Source organism: Cystoisospora suis, assembly GCF_002600585.1.
Source record: "Cystoisospora suis strain Wien I chromosome Unknown contig_1888, whole genome shotgun sequence".
In the NCBI taxonomy this organism is placed as follows: domain Eukaryota; phylum Apicomplexa; class Conoidasida; order Eucoccidiorida; family Sarcocystidae; genus Cystoisospora; species Cystoisospora suis.
In genome coordinates, this window is record NW_027154688.1 from 2,666 (window position 1) to 19,390 (window position 16,725).

Sequence of the window (16,725 nt, forward strand, 5' to 3'; positions counted from 1 at the left end):
TACCAGGCAGACCTCCTTGCTGTTCACCGCTACTAGAATAGCTCTCTTCTTCTCTCCGACTACTTCGCCCCCCTGCGAGAAGATGACGGTCATCTGCAGAACCACCTTGAGTTCGTGATGTGACTCCTCCTTCTACACGACGAGAAGAAGATTTTGCCAAAGCAGAAGACGATGGCCGAGAGGAAGAAGAAGAACGTTTGACCTCGACGCTTGCTAGTCGACGGTTGACCCCAGTGGGGCTTCGAGATAATTGGAGAGCTCCTGTCGCTAATGAGTGGGGTGTACGTACAGCTGGGAAGGCAGGAGGGGGAATTCGCTCGAATAGAATACCGTTCAAAAAGAGATGCTGTACATGGGAGGAAGCAAACACCACATACCGGAATTCAAAAGACACAAAAGCACACAGGAAGATGGCTAGACAGAGAGAGAAATAGACAAAACAGTTAGACAGATAGGTAGATAGATTATCGCACAGACAGGTGGATAGATAGATAGATAGACAGGTTTGCAAAGAACGATACTATACTCGGGGCACATCAAAGTACTGTCCATCACAACGACGACTGTTTGAAAGTCAAGCGAATAACCGCGTACGTATCGATCGACCTGTACGAAGACACTCGACAACGCACACGCACCACCTGGCAACGCTTGTCTAGTCGCATATATACATATACATATAGATATACGTACAACTGTACATCTGATAAGAAGGCATTAAAAAGGCACACCCCTCTCACCACGGTACCTCCCCACCTTCACAAATGATTCTTTCTTTCTTTCTTTCTGTTTCCTTTCTTCATAAACTCCTTCTTTCTTTTCTTCTCTCCCTCTCACTGTATTCCAAGTAAGAGACAGCCTTTCTACTTGACGTCATGAGACGCATGACACTCGAACTGACTTACTTTGATAGCGGAGATTGGATCCGCGATGAAGTATTGTAAAGGATCAAAGAAACGATTAAGATCGAGAGTATCTCGTCTATAAGCCGTTGTCCCACTCTTCGTACAAAGCTTCTGTTGAAGGAGTTTTCGATGTATCTGAGATGTATGATTTAAGCAATAGGCCCTATGCAAAGCATTAGAGGAGCCTGATGTATGGTGGTGGTGATGATACGTCTCGAAGGAGCTGCTGGCTCGCCGCTGAGATTCCAGGCGACATCCAACTTGCCGTGCACATGATACATGAAAGCTGAAGATAAAAAGCAACACACAGAAATACACATGGGAAGGGGAAACTACTTTGCTTTTTCCCAAGTGGAAGAAAGAAGGCATGAAAGTTGAGTTCAATCTTCTTCTTTAGAACGAGGAAAAGAGAGACGAGAGACAGAGCGAGAGAGAGAGAGACGGAGAGAGAGACTTATTCGATTTGAAAGAAGAGAAGAAAGAGAGACTGATTGGAGGAGGTAAATACGGGTGGCTATGAGCTTCATTTGCTCGAGGTACGAGAAGAGGCCGGTCATGCGGAAGTTAAGAGAAGGGGGAAAGAAGAAGAGAATGAATGTGTTAATGCAGGATTTCATGGAGACACAAGTATGGAGATACAGGTCCAATGAGCTCACACAATGAAAGGCCCAGGAGTAAACCCAAAAGAGAGAGATTTCACCTATCTCACAGGGGAACAATTCTAGTTCTTTTTCTTCACGCTGTTGCTTTTGCTTGTATAGACGCGTGCTTGTCGTCTGTCTCATCAATCGGAGCTGATGGTAAGGGCAAGAAAAAAGATTAAGGGAAGAGAAAGGACACCTATACTTCCTGGAAAAGTAGAAGAAAAGATCGCGAAGGAATAGGGGGGTGACAATGAAGAAGATGAAGGTAGAGATAGTGATAGTTATACGTCAACAGAAACAACATATACTTCTAGATAGATAAATACACAGCATATATGTAGACTGAGTGTGTGAGAGTAGAAGTGAGAGATTATTCCTCGTCTTTGAAGACATGACGGAAGAAAGAAAGTTCTCCAGGAAGAAAGAAGAGACAGAGACACATACCTACATGCAGAATGCATAATACGAAGACGTACCTGGCTGAGCACCGGGCTCCAACATAACAGCAGGAAATGGTTGCCCCTTGCTGTATGTACACCACAGAGGACAGGCGATCAACGAAATGAGGAAGCATGCTCGGTATCGGTGTGTTTGATAGCAGCAGGATGGAACAACTAGCACACCCGCAGCTAACAGAGACAAGAAGGTTAGGCATATAGAAACGACTGATGGATAAGACAGAAGAAGTAAAAGAAGCGCTCTCATATACAGCAAGCAATAGATCTTTGAGATAGCGATCAAAGCAGCAGAAACTCAGGTGGAATCTATGACTTGAATGTCAACTCACCTTGGACGCATGATGTCTATCCCTTCCATTCTATCTACGGGGTGTCCATCTATGTAGCCGCCTACGTATCTATCTCTATCTATCACATACAAGCACGACACATCTCTTATACCTATGCATGTATCTCTATATACAAAAGTGCTGCCGAAGTGTTGGTAAGAGTTCCTTTCTGGATCTTTCTCCACTACTGATATCTCTCTTTTTCTTTGCAACAGAGACACCCTCTCTCCCTCTCTATTCATTCACATCGTCTTCTTCTCCTTCTCACCTGTAAACCGCAATAGCAGCAGGGCTTCTCGAAAGCTGATCGAGGAATGCTTCGTATGTTCTCCGTGGCTGTAGAGGCAAGACGACTAGGGACAAGCCATTCCGCACATAACCAATGGACCCATTGCTCCTCTTGCTCTGGATGTCCCCCCCCTCCCTTCACTCCCCCCGCTCTTGTTTCCTTTCCACCAGCAGTCCCTCCGCCTCCTCCTCCTCTTCCGCTACTCGAATTAGCATTTGTATAAACAGAGACAATGATATCAGCTGGATGGTGCTGCTGTATGGATGGCGACGTTCCCCCAGTAGAGCTTGAGACACGAGAAGTCGAAGAGGAAGAAGAAGAATTCCTGAAAAGAAGGTAGCAGATGCCCCAAAATGACAGCGAATCGATGGATGAAGAAAGAGGTGAACGACGGTAGAACACAACGACTGGCTTCTAAAGAAGAAGGACGTATACACATACATACACACATAGATGTGGATATGTATATACGCATGTCTGTTTCTCTCTCTCTAAATACATACATACAGATGGGCTGAGGTTTCTGTATACATACATATACATATCTCTCGTAGGCTCGTACGCATCTATACGAGTAGGTCGGTCCCCGTCCCTTGTCCCCCTTGTTGCGTATGACGATAAGGGGGGAGCTTCAAGTCATGCTTTAGGGTGTAAGTGCTGTGACGTGTCGGTGTGAAGGTAACTGACAAAGAGGATAGGAAAGAGAGAGAGTTCCTTACATGGGTTTCTTGACGATAGCATTTTCTTCAAGAATTCTTCGGACAAGCAGACCATCACCACGCGAGCAGAGAATACACCTCGTAGATCTGAACTGTGTGGTGCCTTTGAGAACTGCTTCACAGCGAACACATGTCCATTCCTCTTCTTCTTCCTCCTCTTCCTCTTGTTCATCTTCCTCTTCATCTTCTTCCTCTACCTCTTCTCCCCCTCTGCTTTTCCCTCCTTCAGAAACCGTCTCTATATCACTCGTTGTACAGCAACTACTTCTCCGTCTCAATGACGTTTTCTTCTTCTTTTCTTCTTCTTCTTCTTCTTCTATTTCTTCTTTATCCTCTTCATCAAGGACCATCTTCTTCTTGATATTCTTCTTTCTATCTCCTCCTCCTTCTATTCCTTCTCCTCCTCCTCTCGTTGTCTTTCCAGGCAACAGACTCTGAGGATCTTCGCCATGATCTTCTTCATCTCCCCCTTTGTCACGAGCACCCGTCTCTTGAAGCTCTTCCTGCTTCATCGTCATCTTCTTAAGACTTCCTCCTAGACCTTTCCCCTTCGTATGATTACTCGCTGTCCCATCCGTCTTCTCTCCGGTCATCGTATCGGAATCGTCGACAGAGCCTGAAAGATCTTCTCCCCCTCTGTCTGGTGTATGACTCTGATGGCTGTAGGCAGCTCGGCGCCTACGTAGGAGGAGTCGGCTAGCGCGAGAACTTCGATCTTCACGGCCTTTCTTCCCATCACTCGAGAAATATTTGAATCCTCGAGTATTCACTGCTGCAAAGGAAGGAGGAGCGTCTCGACCGGTCTGATTCCAGCAAGCTTCACAGACTCTTACATTGCAATACTTACAGGTAAGAAGAGGAATGGGAGTGATATGATTGACAAGGGGAGGATGCGAATGAAGAGGGGCAGCAGAGGTGGTCTTGTGGCGTGACGATTTCGAGGTCTTTCTTGTACAAGAAGAAAAAGAAGAAGGTCGATGACGTGACGAGCGGAGAGGTAATAAAGAAGACGAGAGGAAGTTAAACGCATTTCCTTGACTACTACTACTACTATGACGTGGGGTGCGAGAGGGAGAAGAAGAACCGTCTTCTTCTTCATCATCATCATCATCTTCTATTTCTTCTACATCTTCGTCTTCTTCGTCCCTCTCACCTCTATCTCTTCCTCGCCTTGAAGACACACTCTCTCGATCTTCGTCCTGCCCTTGGTTTCTCTTAACAAGGGAAGAAGAAGACAAGCGCTTCTTCCTCTTAGTCTTTCGAGGATTCACGGAGGTCTTTTTCTTCCCAAGAGACCCACATAAACAACACACTAGAACTTCACATCTTCCCATCTTCGCATCTTCCGGAATTCTATTGAAATCACGAACACACTCAGGGAAAGATAAAGATAAAGGAAGAGAAGAAGAAGAAGATAGACTCCCTGTCTTCTTCGTACTCGTCGCAGTCACAGGAGGGGGAGAAGTAGAAGAAGCTTCTTTATTTGTGCGACTATTGCACGGTGGAAGTTCTCGAGTTTGTTCATCTTCTTCATTTCTTTTCACAGTTATCTTTCTTCCTTCTTCTTCTTCTTTTTCTTTAACAAGCTCTCTCGTTGAACTCGCAACTTCAACCTTCTTCGCCTCGTCACCTCTTCTATTCTCTTCTTCTCCTGCCTTCGAATGAGAAAGAGCATGGATGCTTTTATCCTTTATGGAACAGTGTGTTTCTCTTCTACTTCTTGAAGAGAGTGTTGATGAGAGTTGCAGAATTTCACGATAGTAATAAGGCGTCTTGTGCCTTAGGTAATAGTCGAGCTCAGCATCATAGGCCAAACGGCGTACAGCAAGAACAAGAGACCGAAGACTTCCCTCTTCTTGTTCTTCTCTTCTGCCTGTCATATGTGCCATCATACATCCTTTCTCTTCAAGCTTGCCTACACCTTCAATTCTACACCCTCGCTTTTCTATAGAGCGACGAGAATGTGCTATCATACCTAATGAGACGGATGGAGAAGAAGGACCCCTCAGACTTCCAAGCTTTCTCTCTTGTTTCTCTTTAACATCGAGCAGCTTGATTCCTTCCCTCGTCTTATATGGAGCCCTACTATTATCATCTTCTTCTATCGCACGCTTATCTATCTTCTCTTCATTCAGATTGAATTCTCCCTTGCATGACTTTCCTATCTCTTTCTCTTCTCTCATCTCAACCTCTTCTATGTCAGGCAAATGACTATCTTCCTTTCTAGTCTTTCCATCCTTCCCAGTCTGTCTGTCGTTTTCGTCAGATGAAGATCTCCTCTGATTCTCTTCATCGTCCACATCAGTCTCTCTTCTATCGTCATGATAACGATGATGGGAACCGCTCTTCTTTCTCTTTCTTCTCAAAGCCTCTTGAACGTCTCCTTCTTCTTCATCTTCAACAGCATCAACCTTTCTTAGTCTTCTTCTTACGTCCTCTCTCATCTCACATTCTCTCCTATTTCCCTTCACCGATTGTGAAGAAGAGGAGGAAAGAGTCATTGCTGTCTTCTTGGGCTTATGTGGACTTACCATCATATGAATCGCTCCGGCTCCTCGAACAATGAAGAAGAGAAGAAGTTCCTCGAGAGCTTCAAGAAGTCGAACTTCCGAATGAAGACCCTGACGTGCTAGGAATCGATCGTAGGTATCCACCTGTAAGATCTGGGAGGCTTTCGTCCCCGCAAAAGCACAGTTGAAGAGCTTCTCACTTCCGATATCTGATGGGATCCCGAGATCTGTTAAAGAGTTCATTCTTATACTACTCAGTGGAGATAGAAAGAAAGCTTTCTCTCGATCTATCATAGCTTGAATGGCATCACTTCTCCTGCCACTGCCTTTGGCGAGAGTCTTGTTGTCCTGAGAGGCCGAGATGGCCCCAGAAGAAAGATGATGAGGAGGCAAAGATGTTGCCGATGATAGCTGTAGAGCTCTAGAGTCACCCGTACTTTTTTGAGGAGGAGGCGACTTCACAGCGACGAAAGTCTTATGATCTGCAACACGAGTGCGCCTGTTCAGACAAGACAGACCCACAGAAGAACTGTCTCTCTGTGACGATGATGACGATGATGAGGAGGAAGAAGAGGAAGAAGGCTCTTTCAGTCCTCCTTCTGTGGTCTCCAAGGCTCCTCCTGCTGTTGCTGTGGTGAGGGTTGGATGATTCCTGTCCGTCATAGTTCCTGTCGTAGGGGTCGTATCTTCGTTTCTATTACTGTCGCTAGAGATATGACCATTGACAGTCTCCCCTATCTTGCTGTTTGATGTCCTGGGTGTCTTTTGACATACAATAGGAGCATGAAAAGTTACAGTCGCACTAGAAGTCTTCGTGGCTGTATCAGGAGGAGACATGACAGCATGAGTGTTTCTATCAGCTTGGGAGGAAGAAAACTTCAGACCTTCTCCTCCTCCTCCTGCCTCCTTGCATGAAGAAAGTTGATCATTATGTCCTGTCTCATGACTCCTACTTCTACTACTTCTCCTACTACCACTCATTCTTCCCTCTTCTTCTTCTTCCTGTTGTGGTTGTTGTCCTCCTTCCATCACCACAGAAGGAGGGAGAGGTCCACTTGCCTCTCGAGAAGAGAATGAGGGGTGACCCGACGTCGGATTCGTCGTTCCTGCATTTATCTTTTGTGCGTGATCTGCCACCACGATAGGATGCGAATAGGCATGAGCACCGCCACCTGCGCCGCCAGCAGTCGTCGTAGTAGTAGTCATCGTAGCCGCCCTATCTGCTCCTGTCAACACGACGGGATTCGAATAGCCACGAGCAGTAGTCGTAGTGGTCGTCACCCTATCTCCTCCTGCTCCTGTTGTTGCTTTATGACTTTCTCTCTTTTCGCCTTGCCCCCCTTCAGCTCCTATGGTCATCCTCCTCCCACCTTCACTTCCAGCGATAGCATGCCATCCCTGCCCTCTTTCTATGAAACGACTTCGAACTCCAGCAGGAGGACTTGTATGGCGCTGCTGATGTGAAGGATAGTGATAATGATACTGTCTAAAAGAGGAAGTAGCTACAGTTGAAGATGGCGACGAAGAAGAAGATGCAGATGAGGAGCTTGTCGGTGATAGCGATAAAGAAAAAGACGAAGAAAAGAAACTACTACTACTACTGCTCCTAGGGTTACTTTCTGTCATAGTCATTCTCATAGAACTTCCTTTACTGTTGAATTCTGATGGTGAAGATGGAAGGAAAGGACTTCTTATCATCATCGCCCCCCCCATCATAGAAGAAGGAGAGGAAGACAGAGACGGGGGGATCGGTGTGGTCATCATCGATCCAAATAGAAGGCCGATAAGATAATAATCGTCTCCAAAGAACATCTTTTGCTGTTGTATGACACGTGCATGAAATTGGAGAAGTTCATATTGATACTGACGTAAGAAGGAAAGATTCTTATGGCTTGCTGCTCCTAAGAAGGAATCCATCACATTCCCTCCTTCTCCTGTTGGACCTGTTCCTATCATCTTCTTACTCACCAATTCACTCCCCGGTGACCCTTTCCCAAACTCGTGCCCCTGATGGTGCTCTCCTCCTGCACCTCCTCCTGTCATATATAGAGGAGAAGAAGAAGACGTACTATGACTACTACTACTACTATTACTATAGAGACTTGGGTACTGCAGATAGAAGAAAGAGGCTGTGGTGGAGATGGCATGCTCATCAAACATGCCTGGGTTGATCATGAGAGATAAGGGGGCTCCTCCGCCTGCTGCTTGCCTTGTTCCATCTGAAGCCGAGGAAGGATGGTGATGATGTGGACTGTTGCTGGTGCTGTAGTTCGAGAAGAGATTCCACATCATCATGGCTGCGGTGGATGTGGCCGTTGAGAAGATCGTGGATGATCGTTCCTCTCCTTCAACTGCCACTTTGGGTAGAAACCGACCTCCTGGTCCTCTTGATGGCAAGCTCATCGAAGAACTCACATGATGACCGCTGCTACTACTGCTGCTGCTGCTACCGCCCACACGTAATCTTCTTCTTACATGACTTCCTCCTATACTTGCGCTTCCTTTTCCCCCTCCTCGTCGTCCTATAGACGGAGAAACAGGTTTCATAGGATTCTGACTATTATGGTGAGAAGAAGAGAAAGAATAAGAAGAGGAAGAGGCGTCAAGGTGGCCACGGGGGTGGTGGTGATCTCCTTGATGATCGTTTCGGCTAGAGAACGACGAAGGAGGAGAGCTTTTATACGCCGGGACAGATGAAGATGAAGAATACTTCGTATGGGAGGAAGAAGAAGTGCTCGGATGATGTAAAACACCTTGAGATCTATTATGTAGGGGAGGTCTCCCTCGTCTCTTGAATGGACGTCCAGCAACCGGTAAGCCTCCTGCTGTTGGTGATGAAGAAGAAGAAGAGGTGGGAAGAGGAACTTGTTGAGCTTTCGCCTGAAAGGAAGTGGGGTGTATGGAAAGAAGACTTGCTGAAGTATTACTATCTCTCATAGGAGACGGAGAAGGAGAAGGCGAGATTTCCTTAGGAGAGATGACCACCTCTATATCTCTCTGACCCCCCAAGGCATAGAGCTTTGAAGGAGAAGGAGGAGGAGGAGGTGGTAGAGGAAGAGAGCTTCTTGCAGGACGAGATGCAGACGAACCCTGGTGATCAGATGGTAAGGACGAAGAACAAATCGCTGCTGAATCTTCTTCTTCATCTAATCCATCCTGCTTAATTCCCTGTCGTTTCCCTTGAGGAGATAAGGAAGAAGAAGAAGAAGCTGCAGAGGTCCCCGACGAAGAAGCCGATTGAAGATAAGAACAAGGAAGAGGGGAGGGAGAGCTCCTTGTCATAGCATGGGTTTTCTCTGTGGTGGTGGTAGCCATGACCGTATGGTGACTGAGAGAAGAAGAAGGAGAGTTCTGAGCTGCTGTATCTTGTTGGATGCATCCTGGAGATGATACAAGACATTCATTCCGCGAGACTTTGATAGGCACAGGGTGATGTGGACTCCTACCACTAAAGATGCTACTACTACTATTATGACTATGAACAGTCTTCTTCACTATATCATGGGTTTCTTTCCTTTGAGGTGAAGAAGGAGTCATTGCTTTCATGGCTACATCATCTTCTGATGATGCTCTTAACTTCTTACTGCTACTCTTATCGGAATCCGTTTTATCGCTCTCTCTTCCTTTACTCTGCAGACTTGGACGGCTTTCTTTCTTTGAAGGAGATTCGCAACCCTCAGAACGTGCACCTGTTCCTCCTCTATGTATGGTAGGAGAGGGAGAAGATGCCGAAGAAGGACAAGACAGATTCTCATGATGACTGCGAGTAAGACCACCACGAGAAGGAGAAGATACAGAGGAATCTAAAGGAACGGTAAGCGTTCTTTTATCTTGATTTTCTTCTCCTTTCTTTCCAGAAGACGTCCTCCTCACAGAGGCGAGAGGCGAAGGTGACGTCTCCGTCATTATGACATCCTTTTCTTCTTCTTGAGATTTCTTACGTCCTGTCTGTTTGTCTGACCGAGGAGAGGAGGACGTGTTTGCTGACGGAGATGACGGAGGAGAACCCCTCGACTTTTTTCGAGGTGTAGACAAGGGATGAATGAGACGTTGGAAAGCTTTCTGCCCTGGTCCTTCTGATAGGGATGACGGTGATAAAGGCGGGGAGATCAAGGGACAAGATAAAGAAGAAGAAAAAGACGAAGGAGACAGCTGCTGTTGTGAATGCCTACCTCGTGATATGACTTTAGAAGGAGAGATGGTCTTTTGCTCTTCGCTTGATGTCTTATGATGCGGAGGGGAACTATGCTGATGATCTGCAATAGATTTCATTCCTCCTTTCCTTCCATCTTTCATCGTCTTCTCTGAGTTGTGTCTTCGACTACTACCTGGGGCATAAGTCGACATCTCTTGTTCGCCTTCTTCCTCCTCTTCTAGCTCAACCACTACATCTTCCTCCTCCTCGCCGTCTTCTTTTCCTTCTTCTTCTCCTGCTGCTGCTGAGGGCTCTTGAGTAGGTACAAGTCTCCCCCCTATGTCCGTCTTAACCTGAGGTTGAGGAGATGATGGTATTGAAGATGAGGAAAGAAGGACTTCCACCTCATCTTCAACCTCCCCTGTTGATCTTCTCTGTGGCATCTCCTCATGAGGATGAAGGACGTTCACATCCGATGAAGAATCTCTCATCGTCTTCTGTCTTTCTTCTTCGCTTCTTACGACCTGTTGTTGTTGTTGTTCTTCCTTAACCGTTGTCGATTCCCCGTTAATAGTTCCTTTTGAAGAAGAAGACCCTCCGACCTTCTTCTGATTAGACAGGCCTTGACGAATACCATTCATAGAAGGCGAAGATAACATGTTACCTCCCTGTAAACAACTGAAAGGCTTTTCTTCTTCTTCTTCCGTCTTTGATGGAGATCTCTCTCCATGATCATCGGTATGACCACGCGAGGCAGACAAGGTGCAAAGAGACGGGGAGACGGCATGAGGAAGCTGAAGAGGAGAAGGAGGAGAAGGCGTTTTTGTGTTATATGGTTCCCCTTTCAACGAGGTGTCTTCTTGTGGTTGTCCTTCTTCCTTCATCTGACTCTCCATTCTCTTGGTCATGCGCTTATCATCTTCCTCTATCTCTACTCTGTCGTTTTCACTCTGTGACAAAGGGCGAATCTGTGAATGTCCTGGATAGCAAGAATGATGAGCGGGAGAAAGAGAAGGGGTTGACGTAGCAGAGATCATATCGTCACAAGAAGAGGATGAAGAAGAAGAGTCTCTTATCTTGTGTTTATCTTGTTCTTCACTTGGCATTGTTAAGAGATCTTCATAAGAGAGTTGTGGGGTGGCCTTCTCATCTCTCTTCTGCTTATTGTTGAAAGCATCCTCTCCCAGCTTTTTCTTGTCTGTCTCGACAGGCACTTCAATAGAAATCTCTTCTTCTTCATTCTTCATGACTTCTTCTCGAGGTCTCTCCTTCTCTTCTCGTCGTTTCTCCTCCTCTTCTTTCTCTTCTTCTCCCTTGTCCTTTCTCTGTTGGTGCAAAGATGCATTCTTTCGACCTCCTCCTCCTTCGCGGCGAACGGCCTCGCCCTCTTCGTCCGAATCCGTACTATCAGCTATAATAAGACGCTTGCGATGTCTTGCTTTCTTTGAGAGAAATTGAGATTCGAGAAGAAGGTCTTCTTCATCTTCCTCTTCCTCATTACTAGTGTCATCATCCTCGTCATTCTCTTCCACCATGTCTGTCACCCTCTTTTTCTTTCTCTCTTTTTCTTCCTTCGCCTCTCCCTCCTTCTCCTCTTGTTCTCCTTCACTTCTCTTTGGTTTCTGTATCTTCATCTTCTTCGATCGACTAGAACTCGAGGTCCTCTTCTCACAGCTCTCCCGTCTCTTACCCCCGTCCCCCTCCTTCTTCTGTTTTCGAGAACTCTCCAGATTACTATCGTCTTCTTCTCTTTCTTCTACTGCTGCAACCTTCTCTTCCTCTTCTTTTTCTTCTTTCATATCTTTCTTCTTCTCTCCCCCGCTCGCTCCTCCTACAGAGCACCCAGCCACCCCGCCGCTTCCTAAGGAGCTCCATGTAGCTAGTAAAGACGGTGGAGCTATAGGCGGAGGAGGTATGACAGGTGGTAGAGGAGTCGTGGGAAGTTGGGAGTCGCCAGAAGAAGTGAAGTGAGAAGGAAGATGAAACGATGAAGAGGGAGAAAGAGGAGAAGATGGCAAAGACGAAGAGAAGAAATCGACGTCAGAATTCGAAGGAGGAAGATTAAAGAGAGGAGACGGGTGAGGATAAGGTGGTAATGAGAATTCAGAACAACTTAACAGATCTGAAAAGAGACTACAGACACCATCATAATTTGAAAAGAGATAAGAGAACACTCCCCCGCCTCCTCCTCCTCCGCCTGAGCTTGGAAAGCGTCCAGCTGTACTATTGCTACTTGTCCCTCCTCCCTTAAGAAGCAAGTCGCCTAACGAATCGACCGGTGTATCTTCCATACGTCTCTTCACTGCCTCGCGTTCTCGATTTGCCTGGAATTTTCTTAAGATCTACAAGAAACGAAGACCAGGAAAAGGAAAAGAAACAGACACAAGACAAACAACGTACATAACCACCGACACAAGGAAGGACGAGAAATCGCACGGTTGACTGACCCTTTGTGAGAACTATAAAGCCACACGAACTGAACGGATTCATGTCCGAATATACGACGAACCCGAAACAAACTCGTCTATCTATCTAATTACCTCTAACCCATCTATCTTGAATCCATATTGAATCTATCTATCTCTCTTTGATCTATGTATCTATATATCTTGAAACGAGCTCTCCACTTGTGTGGCTCTGGTCCTGATGAGAAAAGCATCCTTTCCTTGTTAGGGCGAAAACGTCTGGTCCCGCCTCGCCATCCTCTGTTTATCGACACAACTGGCCTACAGCTACGAGAGAGTTTCTCTCTCTTGCTTTCTCTCTCTTCAGCCTTTGACGAAAAAAGACATGGAGAGAGAGAAGTGGTTTGAAAAGAGAAGAGATGCTCGGTTACAAGCAATCACCCCTCAGCCTCTTCTATCTTTGAAATGAAGCCTCCTCGTCATATGTGTCATTCCACAGAGGAGTCCTTCAGCATTAGCTAGATAGACTAACTAACACCCTACCATCTATAGCGTTCCCACACTCATCACACACTACCATCATACGCCTGTGCCAATCCTTCTCTCCCTCCCAACATGATTCTTATCGTTCTACCTGGTCATCCATGTCTCTCTATGTCTATCTGACTCTCCCTCTCTCTTCTTCCCTTGCTTTTCCTCTTGGAGAAGCGACCCGCCTACTGTCACGAGCAGAGCAACTTGTCTTTATCTTACCAAGGTGGGAGCCTTATTCTTTGCATGCTGACTACAGAAGACAAGAGGACGACCAGAGTCCCAGTCTAGCATACACCCCGGCGTAGCTGTCGCGCAGCTAACGTGATAAGATCGAGTGCAATTTGAATGGCCGCAACGAGCTGGCGCAGGGCCTTGGTGGTGACAGACGATACAGCGCAATCGACTTCGCGAGTCGTCAAGCTCATAGGAGACGCGATGGGTTATGAGAGCATTCAAGCTTAGGGCGCATCGGATATGTGTCCACACCCCTTTCTGAGCCAAGGAAGGAAGAACAACACAGAAGGAGCAGAAGGAGACATATGAGAAGATAAGAGGGGTGTTTAAGAGGGACGAAAAGACGATAGAAAAGATGAGCATGCTGAAAGAGGAATGGGAAACAAAGAGATGACAAGTTAGATGAAGAATGACTATATGTAGAGTGGATGAATACGAATGGATGGAAATATGTGAAAAGAGATGAAAGAAGAGAAGAAAGGCTCAAAGATACAAAGAGAAGGAAGGAAAGAGAGAAAGATTGAGAAAGAACACGAAGAATAGGGGGGGACATTCGGAGAGCAGAACAAGGAGTGAAAATGAAGGAGATGAAAGACAAGAGAGATGAGAGAAGGAGGGGGGAGGTAAGAGCTGTCGGTTGACGTCGGTGGATAGGAAAAGAATCACGAGACGAAAGGAAGAGAGAGGAAAAGGAAAGAAGAACAAGAAAAGAAGAACTAAAAATCTAGTCATGTGTGGCAATGGCTAGCTGTCATGTCTACTACTATCTTCTCAAGGCTTTTACATCGCATCCTTTTTCCTTCTCAAATACGTAACCCTCTCAGATATACACTCGCGTCTATCTATATCTATCTATTTTTAATCAACCTATCTGTGGCCTCTACATCTGTCTTTGATTCATCTCTCTGTAATCTATCTATCTGTCTATCTCTAGATAGATAGTGCTCGCTGCGATGAAGATTTGGACAGAGATGTGTGTTGTGAAAGACAACGAGCACAGTGAAGGGGGTATCACTGTCGTATATGATGAGGTAAGGCCGTATGACTTACCTCACATGGACTTACATAGAGAGAGAAGGAAACACAAAGAGGAGGGACCTGACGCAGTCTTCAGTAACCTCTTCGAGGAGACAGGAAAATACATGGACACCCTTGCATGCATACACGTATACACATACATATATGCATATACATTCAATACATATATATATGTAGCAGGTCTATATGTGAGTCATCCGCTCTGTCTGGACGTGGAAGAATGAATGGTGATGGAGAGAACGTGAAGAGAAGGAGAAGAGAGATTGAAGAGAAGACGCGGTAACAAGAAGAGGTCTTGAGATTTTCTTACCTTTTCCGTTTTTCTTGCAGGACCTCCACCACGACAGAAGGCGTCATAGCCACATAGAGCACATACAGGAATTCTTAAGACTACACTTAAGCCTGGAATAGGAAAGACACGTACAACACATCTCTTTCTTGGATCTTTACTGTAATAGTTTTTACTGGCTAAGAAGTTTGACTGGCTGTTCGTTAAGAGATCTCCTATTAAGAATCTCCCTCCTGTTGAAGACGATGATGATGGAGGTGCGGAGCCAGTTCTTCCTTCTCCTCCTGCTCCCCTTTCTGTGAAAGACGAAGAAGAGAATCGATTTCTTTCTATCTCGTCTCTCCGGTCAGGAGACATTCCCATCACGCCTGGATTCTGATGTGGATAGGTCGATTTACTACTATAGCCCTTCCCCAGACCACCCCCTCCTCCTCCTCCTAAGGTTCTCACACCACTCCCACTACCACCTCGGCTGCTACCACTGTGGCTCTTAGGACTTGTCGTACGACTCCTATAATGATGATGAGGATCATGACGGCGATCTCCTTCTCCGAGTCTTTCTCCTGCTCCTTCTCGATCTGTTCTCAAGAAGGAAGCATTTGATATCGATTGAGAAAAAAAGACACATGAAGATGACTCGCCTCCTCCAGGTGGGAGAGGAGGAGGGGGACCTTCATCACCAGAAGAATCTGAGAATGTATATGGTTTTCTCCGAATATAAGCCGATGGATTGGGATAATTGAAGATATTTTCATCTTCTTCATAAGCTCTTTTCGAGTGTGGAAGAGGGAGACAACGTGGATGAAGGTTATGCTTGTTCACACCTCCTTCACCTCCATCTCCCCTAGAATCTCCACTCCCGCAACCTTTCTTCGGGATCATCTTCATCGAAGTTGTCGACCAACTGTCTCCTTCTCCGTTGCTTTTTTCGAGTAGGGCTCTTGACTTCATTGAATCTTGTCTATCTCCTGAAGGGGGCGAAGAGGATAGGCCTTGGTGATTTACGCGTCTCTCTCCGGATACGATACTGTTCTGACCGTCTCCATAGCTATTATGTTGACGAGTGGTAGAAGAAGAAGGAGGAGGATAAGCGGATGACGATGCCATCATCTCGGGTCTGTATGTGATAGAAGATGTTGCAGAAAAGTTCATCATCTGTTTTCCCTCATGGAGTTCTTTCTCATACGCATTCGTCTTTCTTCCATAGTATCCTTCATTCTCATACATTCCTCCCGTTCCTATAGATTCGTTCTTATGATGAGCCGAATACATACTCTGACTACTAAACACGTTCGTAGATGAAGACGCCGAGCCTTCTCCTCCACCTCCTCCTCTATAGGAAGAATGCATCATATGGTTCGTGTAGGCATCCTGATCTTGGGCCTTGATACGAGAAGGATGACCGAGGTTGTATTGATTTCTATCACCGGGAAGCAGATGTTTCATATCTTTCCTTCCTTCTCCTGCTATTCCTCCTAGTCCAGAGGGAAGTACATCTTCAACATCTATCGCATAAGAAGTTGAATAGCACTTTTTCTCGGAGGAATGAGTTCCATGCAAATCTGAGCCTTGACTCGAAGATGTATGGGATGCCGTGATGATCGTTACATCATCATCCTCGTCATCTTCTTCTTCTTGTTGCTCGCCTCCTTCCTGTCTGTATTGGCTACGCCCACTCCCTCGCTTACGTCCGTCACGGTGGATTCCATGCTCCGCTTCTCCTCCTCCGCGTCCCTTGCCTCCTCTCTCTTCATCTCCACCGTCTAAGAAGGGGGTAGAAGACACATCGAGGTGCTTGGTAGAGATGCTGTCGCCATGGAGCTTTGAAGAACGATAGGACGACTGCTGGGGATTCTCACTCTTCTCTCCAGGATACCAAGGAAGACCATCTCCTCCTTCTTCTTTGAAGATAGAAGTACTACTCATTGTTTGAGAATTCATGAGGCTATGACTAGGAGGATACTTGCGATGGGTCTGTCCATGCATAGTAGTAGAAGAAGAAAAGTATGGAGGAGGAGGAGCATCAATCACACGTACAGGTGGATAGAATAAGAGATCTTGGACTTGGGAAGCTTCAAGGAGGGGTAAGGAAGTCCCCCCTCCACCTCCTGGTGAATGAGAATCTAGAGCAGAAGAAGAGGAGCTCGGATTTCCGCTCCCACTCGATGGTTGATTATGCGTATTCATTCCTGCTTTTCTTCTATCTTTACTGCCTTTCGAATGCCCTCCCCCCCCC

At 46.2% G+C, this 16,725-nt stretch overlaps 1 protein-coding gene across 1 annotated transcript in view; it reads right to left on the bottom strand.

Moving 5' to 3' along the window:
• The window catches only part of CSUI_004149 (phd-finger domain-containing protein), a gene marked incomplete at its 3' end in the record, with an annotated part of 18,053 nt that extends 1,340 nt beyond the window's left edge, over positions 1–16,713 (bottom strand). The window contains exons 1-7 of the mRNA XM_068064344.1: positions 14,511–16,713; positions 13,148–13,420; positions 3,345–12,331; positions 2,605–2,950; positions 2,026–2,075; positions 906–1,191; positions 13–346 (exon numbers count right to left, since the gene is read on the bottom strand). Of these exons, the coding sequence (XP_067923680.1) occupies positions 13–346; positions 906–1,191; positions 2,026–2,075; positions 2,605–2,950; positions 3,345–12,331; positions 13,148–13,420; positions 14,511–16,676 (12,442 nt within the window). The remainder of the gene's footprint in view (positions 1–12; positions 347–905; positions 1,192–2,025; positions 2,076–2,604; positions 2,951–3,344; positions 12,332–13,147; positions 13,421–14,510) is intronic.
• Positions 16,714–16,725: the final 12 nt, after the last annotated feature.